This window comes from Rhinolophus hipposideros (genome assembly GCF_964194185.1).
Source record: "Rhinolophus hipposideros genome assembly, chromosome: 7".
Classification (NCBI taxonomy): Eukaryota; Metazoa; Chordata; class Mammalia; order Chiroptera; family Rhinolophidae; genus Rhinolophus; species Rhinolophus hipposideros.
This window is the reverse complement of record NC_138053.1, coordinates 62,084,466-62,095,969: the sequence shown is the minus strand read 5'-3', so window position 1 is coordinate 62,095,969 and position 11,504 is coordinate 62,084,466. Positions and strand designations below refer to the sequence as shown.

At 34.4% G+C, this 11,504-nt stretch overlaps 1 protein-coding gene across 5 annotated transcripts in view; it reads right to left on the bottom strand.

The window, feature by feature from the left end:
• Positions 1-1,475: 1,475 nt before the first annotated feature.
• Positions 1,476-11,504, bottom strand: part of ERCC8 (ERCC excision repair 8, CSA ubiquitin ligase complex subunit) — a 36,972-nt gene continuing 26,943 nt past the window's right edge. For 4 of the 5 annotated variants that reach the window (XM_081053786.1, XM_081053782.1, XM_081053785.1 and 1 more), the window contains 2 exons: positions 7,281-7,361; positions 1,476-2,447 (listed from right to left, as the gene is read on the bottom strand). In XM_081053786.1, the coding sequence (XP_080909912.1) occupies positions 2,379-2,447; positions 7,281-7,361 (150 nt within the window). In that variant the 3' untranslated portion in view covers positions 1,476-2,378. The remainder of the gene's footprint in view (positions 2,448-7,280; positions 7,362-11,504) is intronic. The other variant, XM_081053783.1, reaches the window with a different exon arrangement.

Below are 11,504 nucleotides of genomic sequence, written 5' to 3'. Positions count from 1 at the left end.
TGTCACGGAAGGAAGAAGTTTATACTCGCAGATCCCTAGAGCATGGAGGCATGGCACAGCATACCATCAGGGCTATGGGGAGAAGGACCAGGCTCTGTCAGGAGTTCTCCTCTCTTGGGAGAGGACAGAGCATAGCCAGAGTCTTTATGGAGGTTTTCAGGGAAGGAACTGGCAAGGCAGGCTGGCTACATTGAGTAAATTTAGGGTTGGATACTTTGACTAATTTTGGTAGACTCTGGGCTACAGTGATGGTCCCTAGTGGTCTGGTGCTAGCCCTGGGGTGATCTAGGGCAGGGGAATATAGGCTTGGAGTGTGAGTGTGATAATGGAGGTGGTTGGTTTGCAAAGCCTCACTCCCAGGGGGACATCTGCTCTCTCTCTGAATTACACAGTCCTGGAAGGGGCAGTCTCACTAGGATCAAGGTCCCAAATGCCACAGTATCTACAGAGAAGAAAATACAGCCAATACACTTAGTTATACCAAATGACAGAGGGATTTCTATGAGCTGTAACTGAAAAAAAAAAAAAAAAAAGAATTGTGTATACCTCATTTTTGCAAAATACTTCCCCATCTATGTCTACATAGGTCCATATAGGATTGTAACGTGAAAGAACATATCCTTGGTTAATAACTTGGATTCTAAGGGACGGGGAAGAAAGTGCTGATGGGGGAGGAGTTTCTATAACAACAGCATATTGAACATCCCATTATGTATAATTACATATGTCATAAAGCGATGCAGGGAAGAACAGCCACCAAAATGGTGGTGGTGGTTACCTTATGGTACGATTCTACGCGAACATGACATTCTTTTGTAACTTTTTATGTTACTTGAATTATTTACAATGAGCCTGTGTACAGTTGTCACTTGGGATCGATGGGTGATTAGTTCCCGGACCCTCCATGAAGACCAAAACCTGAAGAGGCTCAAGTCCCTTATACAAAACGACATAGTATGCACATCTTCTGTATACTTTAACTAATCTCTAAACTACTTATAATACTGAATACAATGTAACTGCAATGTAACTAGTTGTTATAATGTATAATGTTTAGGAAATAATGGCAAGAATAAAAATCTGCATGCATTCAGTGCAGACGCAGCCTAACTATACAGTATGTATCAGCAACAATGTCACTTTTTGGGGGGGTATTTTTGATGCACAGTTGGTTGAATCTGCAGATGTGGAACTCACAGATATGGAGGGCTGACTATATATAACTAGAAAGAAGCAATACAGTTATTTGCAGTTTGGAGGAAGACTTCTTTTTCCTTAAAATTAAAAAAAAATAATTTCCAATTTCAGTAGCATTCTCAAAGGTCATAAGCATTCTCACCAAGAGGGGGACCAAAGTGAGAGTAAAATGATAAAGGCTTACGAAAAATCAACTATGAAGTAAATGTATGTACAACATTTGGCCAGAAAGTTCTGATACGAGGCCTAACACACACTCAAAAATTCAACAATTGTATACTTGGTATTCGAGCTCACAAAAACTTTTTAATAGTCTCCTGCTGATAAGAATCAGGAAGAAAGGGAATATAAGATTAGCTTCATAATAATCACTGTGGGTATGACACAGAAGAGTAGACAGTAAAACAGAAATTTTATGACAACATTTCATATTTAAGCCAGATTCCCTGTTAGGACATTTTCTGTCTCGATGAATGACGTAGGACTTGATCACATCTTAACAAAATTCAGAGAAAGGGAGTTCAAGTATGAGGACCAGCTGCCATCTTGATGCATGAAAATAAAGGAAACGTGGGGTTTCTCCCCAAGTTAAAAACTTCTGTGATACTCTTTTTGGATTGCGAGAGGAACTGAGTACAAAAATACTGAACATAAAGCTAGACAACAGTTAACTAAATAAAGTCATTGCAAAAACTGCATACACGAATAAGAAAGAATAAAAATTTTTGATGTGAACGTTTCAATTATTATTTTTGATATAATCATCCTCAGTAAAATCCTCCTTGAAAGTGAAAATGAACAGGGTGATGGTTCAACCAGCAGGAGAAGGTCCGTGCTGATAACCTCCACTCGCTCATCCTGGGAGAGCGCATCCCATTGTTCCCAGTCTGCTCAGCGTCCCACACGGGGGTGCCACGACCTGTTTCCTTGGAGTGCGGCAACAGGGCTTCCCTGGGCCACGCCAACTGGGATCAAGCAGACATGTTCTGATGAAATAAACTACACAGAAGTTTGTTTCAGGTTTTTATGCAAATACTAACCTCATTTTAAAACATGGGGGGCAGGGAGGGCGGAAATCACCCAAATTCAGGGCTAATTTAGCTGTCACTAGACAGTTAAAGAAAAAAGTCCCATTTTAAGAGTTTCACCAATAAAGACACAAAGGTACTTAGGATTGATATTCATCCTTCTTCATCACTGCTGCTCCAGGCATCTTGAAAGGCTGCATTTAACTGTGATTTGGTTGTAGTCTAAATAAGGGGGGGAAAGGGAAGATTTGATTAATCTACCTCATAATTTTAGGCTTACAATACAGTTATGAAATATATCAAGTGAAAAGCAATTAGATTATTTTTAAAGAAACTGTACAATCGCTAATTTCAAAACAAAAGTAGTATAAGAAACACCCCATATACAATATCATGTACCTTCATTTCAAATAAACATACCAGACTTTATTCAAATTATGTTTCCCTCAAAGTAATTACCTCAGTGCGCGCGCGCACACACACACACACACACACACACACACAGATGCTGCTATTATTTAAGGCATTTCTGCAACTCTTTGGAAATCAGGTCAACAGTCTGACTTGACAGCCCAAAATATTAATGTGGGCAAGTTTTTATCATTTGGATGGACCTGACTTTCATAAATAAGCAAATATTCACATATAGGCGTAAGGTGTTCATCAAACTAAGCAATACCATTTTTGGTTCAAAACGTAATGTGGGTTATTAAGTCGTGAGGTTTATTTATTTTTTTATAGCTGGTAAAGTAGTTCAGAAGCACATGCAATACGTGTCAGAACTGGTTAACATGCTTGTCATTAGCACGTAGGTTTCCCTGGCAGATTTCTTTGAAGATAACATGCATGTAGGTGGTGTTTATTTAAAACAACAAAACATCACAGTATTCTTACAACTTTAGAGCTGTGCCTAGTAAAGGTAATCAGCAACTAGAGGAATTTTAAGTATCTGTGGTATTTCAAATCAATTCACTTTTTTTGGAATCATTTTGAATGGCTACCTTTTTATTCTTTAGCGAATTACTACAGGTCTTTAAGATGATCTGATTTTTTTGAGTATCTGGATATTATGAGCCAGATTTGCTTCTTATTCTGTAGCTTTTACATTTGCTATGTTTGTTCAGACCCAAAATCCAATAATGCACTAACACCAAGATTACTCCTAAATTATCTTACATGTATTGCCTTTTATAACATAGCAATATTTTTTTGATAACAGTCACCCCATTGTAAGTCTGAGAACGTTCATTTCCTTTTTGATGAACATGATGATTTAGAATTTTATAATTCAAACAATGATCACAGTAGAAAAAGTAGGTGTTTCCAGTAACTACCCCAAGAATCAGCCAGGACAGTTGGAAAACAACATATTGAGGTATTCTTTATAGCTGTTAAAGCTATAGATCACAGTCCATTACTAAACCTAATGTTGGCTTTTGTCACTATTACTGAACCTGATGTTGCCTATCATCACTTAGTTGTACAAACAAAATTCCATTATACCCCGAATGTCCAGGTACAAAGTTATTACTTAGCCTCAGCTAACTATTCACTTATTTCTAGCAGTAGTCCCATGGATTTGCAAGAGTAGCATTCATTTATTCTTTCATCCAAACATTTACTGAATTTCCTACCTTTCTGCTTGTATGACTTAACTACTAAGTTAGGTTATTTAGTGAGAGTTTATTCAAAGATGTATTGTCCTTGGGGGTTAGGTGATTCTTCTTCCCTACTCTTTCTTTAGAAGCCTTTAACTCTGCCCTAGTTATCTACCAAAAACATTCCTGGGTAGATAAGTCATACGAAAGTCATGCCACCTAATTTCATTGTGTAAGCCCAATATGTTACCTATTAAACATTTTCATTTCATTTGAAGGCTCAACAGAGAAGCAAAATTATATTTTATTGTAAATTATTGTTGCAATAATGGTGGGCAAAGAAACAAAAATAATCAAGTGAAAATCAAAATGCAGTTGAATATAAATTGTAATGTTCCTACTAATAATGGATAACAACATGAACGCAGTACAGTATTATAAGAAATGTTTTATTGCTAAAAAAATCACATACAAAAAATCATACTTATATTTAAACGCTGTAGTGAATATGGATGGACATATAAAGCCGATGCATATATGGATGTGGCACCACATTATTGTTTGAGACCCAATGATCAAGTGCAACTGCCAACTCTTACTGCGGTTTCTCCACCATGTCTCCCCCTAGGGGACAACCCTTCTATGCTTGAACATATATCCATCTTTACCTCACCGGGTTGCCTGTTCTGATAGTTGTGAATGTTGTGGAACCAGGGAAGCATGAGTTTAGACGAGATCTAGTCCAGCTCCAAATAAGGTGAAAAAGAACAAAACCAAACTTAACATCTACCACACGTACATCTGGATAAATTCTAAATTTCTTACTGGTAATTACTGGAAAGTCTCCATAGGTAGAATATTGGGTTGTCTGAGTCAGCAAGTAATTATACACCAACACAAATGATAAATAAAATAGGTAGTGTGACTGTCAAAATAAAAGGAGTGTTGGTGAGAAGTCAGATGTACACTGTAATGTGGCCGACTTACAGACCTCAGACAACAATCACAAGAAAAACTGACTGAGAGTTAAATAGATATAGGTTTGCCTTGACCATGACTAAGTTGTAGGAAGGGGGGGCAACAGGAAGGCAGATTACTCAGAATATAATAAAACAGCCTGCAAATTAAATAACAGAATTTATGCTTAGCGACCATAAAATCTGTCCCTATCACGCAGTATCCTCCAGTGTCTTATGACAGAATTAAATTCCTCCTCTGTCTTAGATTTCAGAAGAAACACCTGTAAGGGATTATATCTTGGTTGATGGGGAAGTAAATCTAATCGCAAGAGTGGATTTGAAAAAAAAAACCTAAGAAAAATTTTGGAGATACCATAAACTTGTCCCAGATCACTAGTACATGGCAAAACTGGGATTCAAACTCAGTTACCAGTATTATTATTTAGTTTACCTGAAACTAAAACTAAGTGAGTTATAGGTATGTGCGAGTATGTGTGTGTTTTGAACTGCTATGTTGCCTCTCTGGGAAGCTGCAGCATTCATTTATTTGATAGTTGAGATGAAAACCTCTGAAATATGAGTCAAGCAGTAAATCCACATGTAAGAAATTGGGGCATGTCAAGAAGGAATTCTCTTCTGAAATCTGCACCATGATCACATTCATCTTCCACCTACATTCACAGGAATCATTCAAACTAAAGTTTTGTGAAAATAATCTTACCACATACCATTCACATGATTCTTAATACATGAATGATGGCTATCTTAACGGTAAAATGTAAAAGTATATTTTCAAAGATAAAGTTTTATAGCTCTAAAACTTAAAAATAAAGCTAACTTGTGTATTTCTATTTGATTTTCTACTTGCTCAGCTTAATTTCTCATATTCCAAAATTCTTGTAGATGAGTTCAAATTATCACTATAACTACATAAGGAAATAAACCATCAGAATCACATACTATCTTTATAAATTAAGCATTTTAGTTTTCTTCTAATATCCTTTTTCCAAATACAAATCATAGTAGGTTTACTTTTTTTTATTGTTTTAATTTGGTAAATAATTGTTATACTTCTTACCAGGACCTATAGTATTGTTACTTTGACTTAATACAGATGATAATTTCCAAACAGCAGGGAACAGTAATTAAATAATAATGCAAAACAAATGGCTGTACCAAACTATTTGACCATAGTAAGCTTTCTACAGAAGAATATTCAGTCATTTAAAGCTGATGTCCACTAAAACTAACTAAAGCTATAATGAAACAAATTAGACACGTGATGAAATCTGGAAGTACTCATACAGTGTTTGGCCAGCTGCTTTAAGATTTACCATTGTGCATTTTTTCTCTTTCATTCTCTTTCATTAGGACCAAAAGAAAATAATTCACAGGCTTTACAGTGCAGTAAACCATAGCAGTTGCAAACTTAGGTGTGAAATATATTGTCAATAGCTGTGAAATGCTATCAACTACCTCCAATAAAATTTATTTCCATGTGATTTTGGACAAAGTTCTGGTTTTATAAAGGAACTAAATATATGAAAAATATTTCTAGAATTCCAAACGTGCTCTAGCAACAACTTTTTTCCATTTCCATTTAAGTTCCTTTATTTTTACTATGATCTTAGGTGAAATTAACCTAAGTTGTTTCTAACTACATTATTTCTCCTTCCAACTAAAAAAAGTTATATATAAATATTGATTTTTAGAAATTAGGATGAATGGGATGATTAACAGTGCTTAGTAAAATAATCTTTGGTACAAAAGATACCACCTATAGACCGCTTGACATAAAAGGAAAATACAAAAACTACTAAGACCAGGGATCATGTCTTTTTCATCTCGTTTTACCCACCATACTTTTAAGGCTCTTTATTCATACTGTCATATTTGTATCAATTTATGCTCTGAGATAGGCACTCTTGGTAGGAACGTACATTGGTAAAATCTGACATTGTGAATAAAGAGCCTTAAAAATGTCATGCATGATAACTCAAGAGATAAATCTACTTCTAGGACTCTATCCAAAAAAATAATCGGAAATGTAAACAATTTATAAACAGATATTTACCTTGATTTGTTAATAATGATCAAAAGAAATGTCTCCAAGTTAGTAAATATTTAACTAAATTGTGCTATATAAATGACAGAATGCTATATTAAAAACAGTAGTTATTAGTGAAATGGAAAAAGGTTTATTGGACATTAAATGAGATGCCAAATTGTAGGTCCAAGCATGATAGTAAGTATGTTAAAAAAAAACCAAAAACATATGCATAGGAAAACAATAAAGTATATCAAAATAATAAAAGTTGATTCAATTTTAGAAATTTATGTTCTTTTAATATTTTTCTGAATTTTCCAAATGTTGCAACAGGCAAATTATTTTTAAAATCAGAAAATAGCAAGAAATGCTTTAAAAGTTTCTCCCATGTAAATAAAACTTTTGTTTATGATTTAGAAATCACTGTGTAGTTTGTACAAATAATACATACCTCATCATCATCAGGAACTGGTTCATATAATGCTGGTACCCAAGCAAGGATATTGCAGTCTCTGCTACCACTATAAAGTTCCTACAACACAGAAAGCAGATTTGGGGTCAATTTAAAGCTGGTACCAATCTGAAATAAACTACATCAATTTTTAAATGATTAATTCTTAGGTTAGATCAATTTGATTAATTCTATTTCTACTCCAGGGCTGATGCCCTTTTTTGTTTTTTAAGATGTAGTAAAGCTTTCTTTTGTATTTAAAAACAATATCATGATATGTCAAAACTTGCCAATGTGAAAATTTACATATACACTCAACATCCTAGTGGTTTTAATCAACCACAGTATCCATTTATTTCAAATGTCAGAGTAAAGAAAGGGAAAAAAAATGGAAGAAATAAATCAATAATTGAGCTTTAATTAAGACTCCAATGAAGAAATCATGAGTTTCTAGCTAAAATAAGCCAAAAGTTCACAAAGTTTTACTTAACTCACAACTGCTTAACTGACTGCTAGTCAACTGAAGGAGCTTTAAGATCCACATGCCGTGTTTGTTGAGAAGTTTATTTTATAAAAGGAAGCTGAGTTGATGCACAGTCTATGTCCATTTCTTTATGGATATGCTCTTTGCACATAGCAGAACATGTTAATTTCTCTCCCCAACAAACTTAAGGATATTGGCTAGTACTGGAAACTGTTTATGGGGCAGTGAAATAGATCCTCTCAGATATAGGGGGCATAAATTGGTATAATCTTTTTGGAGAAGAGAATCTCAATGTATATCAAAAGTTTTTATAAGCATTTCTAAGAAGTCATGTCAAAGACATACATGAAATTCAAGGATATCATCAGCATTTTATAATAAAAAATAGAAATAATTGTCCAAAAGTAATGATTTCTATATAAATTTATGTTGCATTTATATGAGTTATTACATAACCATTAAATTTATTTTTGAAGACTATTTAATGACATGGGAAAATACTCATAATGACAAGAGAAGGACAGGATGTAAACCAAACACTCATAGTGTGAAGGGAAAAAAACAGATTTAAAACACTAGGTCTGTTAAAAAAAAAAGAAAGAAAAAAAAAAGGAAAAGAAAAGCTACTATCCAAAGGAGAAAGGGATAAAAAGAAAAAAATAGCAAAATGTTAAATGGTTGTTGTAAAACTCTGAATGACTGAGTAATTTTTCCCCCTTCACAAATATATTTCTGTATTTCTACACAAATATTTTTAACAATATAACTTTTTTCCTGCTCTGGTATGCAATTATTTATTTTTATTATTGTTCATCTCTAAAACTATTTAAAGCCTGGTACAATAAGTAGTTTTCTTAAAAAAAAAAAAAGTAGGGGTTCTGAGTAAAGGGAAAATAAGATTTTAAAGTTATTTATAGGAAATATAGATGTAAAAAATTAAAGTGAATTAGGTTTAGTTGTACATGATCAAATTTCCTAAATGGAACAAAATTCTATAAACTCATTGTTAAATCTAGAATATATGGTTGTATTAATTGTGGATAATGCACAATTATCCACAGATAATTAATGTTCAGTATCCTTGAGCAATTTTAGTTTTCTGAGAAAGCAAGATATATACCCAAGATAACTTGGTCAGATAAGCTTAAAAGGCAATTCATGAAAAGTACCATGTTTCTCCGAAAATAAGACCAAGTCTTATATTAATTTTTGCTCCAAAAGACACACTAGGGCTTATGTTCAGGGGCTGTCATCCTGAAAAATCATGCTAGGGTTTATTTTCCACTTAGGTCTTATTTTTGGGAAAACACCGTACTGCTACACTGATGGAGATATAAAGGAATTCTGTAGATGTTAAAAAAAAAAAGAGCTTGGAAGACACAGCACTTCACTCAGAATGATTAATAAAGACTTCACTTAAATGGAGGTATTGGAATTGAGTCTTGAAGTTTTGGCCATAAGTGCAGGGAAATTAGGTTTAAAAAAAAATCTCAAAGCTTACAGAAAATTTGCAAGTGCAGTACAAAGGATTTTGTTTCTTGACACGAGAGTAAGTTGCCAGTATGAGGTTCTAGCACCCTTGAATAGTTCAGTTATCCTACATAATTACAATGCTACCAACGAGATCAGAAAATTCACATCGATATATTACTACTAGCTAATTCTTAGACCCATTTAATTTTCACCAGTTGTCCCAATAATTCCTTTATAGCAAAAGTGTCCAGTTCAAAATTACATGCTGCACTTAGTTGTCATGTCCCTTTACTTTCCTTCAGTCTGGAACAGTTCTTCAGTCTCTCCTTGGCTTTCCTGACTGTGATGATTTTGAAGACACACATCAGTTATTTCATAGAAATGTCCCTCAAGTTTTGTCTTATGTTTCCTCATGACTAAATTCAGGTGATGCGTCTTTGCCAGGAGAAATGTCACAGAAGTGATGTCCCATAACTATATTAACTTTGATCATTTGATTAAAGTAATGTATGCCAGGCTCTTTCGAAGTAAAATTACATTTTACCTTTTTAATTAATATTTTATAGGGTGGTACTTTGACATATATAAATATCCTATTCCTCATCAGACTTTAAATTTATTAGTTTACTTACTTATACCAGAATGGATTTGTGGATCTTTATTTTAGTCAGTGGGTTACAATCCATTATTATCATTATTTATTTTGACATTGGGTACATCTTGTCAGATTTTTATATTTATGATAGAATTACCGTATCAGTTTTGTTTTCCGAAAGTAAGTTTTGTGTAATGCTAAATAGCAAAAAGGGTTAGGCTACTAAATGGATGGAAAAGTACCACCATGTTTTAGTTTTGAGATTTATTATTATTTTCCTTTTCAAAATCATAATAGATGGAATGGGGTAAGAGTTGGAAGCTTTCTGATGCAGTGCAGTGATTCAAATCTGAGTACACAGCACATGTAGAAATGGTATTTGTCAGGAGGCAACTGGCTCCAGGTTTCTGGCTGTCCCAGGCTGGTCCCAACTATTCCAGAGACTGAGGGGAAATCAATATTTTGACACTTTTAATCCACTGTAGGCACAACTATTAGGGAGCTCTGATTTACGGAAAAGCAACAATTTATAGTCAGATACCCGAGCTAAAATCTTGGCTGTGCCTCTAAGTGACTCCCGGACAAGGAAAGAGGTACAATATTCTAAGAATTTCTTTGAATGGATAATCATTCTCTGTCAGTAACTACTTGCAGATTTGAGGCAAGTCATGGCACCTCTCTGGTGGCTTTAGTTTCCTTTTCCCAGAAGCAACACTAAAAATATTTAACAAGTGGTACATCAGGACACTGATCAATCAGAAGAGATACTGGCCACAAAGTAGGAGCAAGTTCCTGCAGGTCCCTTTCAGTTGTTGGGTTGGGGTGAAGGGTAGGAAGCCCCAGGGAAGGGGATGAAGCCAGAGGTCACTTAGGGGGCTTGGTGCAACAGCGATTTAATAAACAGTAGGATGTGTATTTTAATGTTTTAATAATGGATATTGCCGTACTGATGTGTGCTGGCTGAAAAATCAGCCCCGAACATCGTACAGCACAGTGTCAGGCACAAATTAAGTAATTAGTGTTAACAAATGAATAAGAGCTTCACAGGGTGGTACTTAAAAGTCCATCCTAGCTGAATGATCAGTAATTTTCATTCTATCAGTATTTAACTTTCATGAACCTCATTTCCCTTACCCATAAAACAAGGAAAATACCAACAGTCTTTGGTATTTTGGTATTTATTAAAGACTCATTTAAAGGAGCACATGAAGTAATCCGTGCAAATGTTCTCTGGAAAAAAAAATCTGCTCCATTGGTGTGATGAAAGGGAAAGGTCAGGATGTTAACAGTCATAGGCATGTATTTAACAAATGATGTAAGTTGTGTCAACTCAAAAGCAAATTTACTAGCCAAGAGTAGAAAATGAGGAAGAAATAAAATTTTAGACAGACTCACACATCCATATACCAAGATACACAAACTATATTTTAAGATTAGATTCATATATTCTAGTTTTTCCAAAAAGAGTGTTTGCAAGAAATTATTTTAATTTGCCAGAGATTTTCAACAGCCAAGTAAATGGAGCTCATATGCAAAAGACAGAATTTATCCCACTCAAGTTGTACAGTATTATACTAATTTAGATATATATCCTGTACCATCTAAAAATATATCCTGTATTATTATCTCCTAAATAAACCTTAGCTCAAATGTGGGTTAAAAGTATAATTCC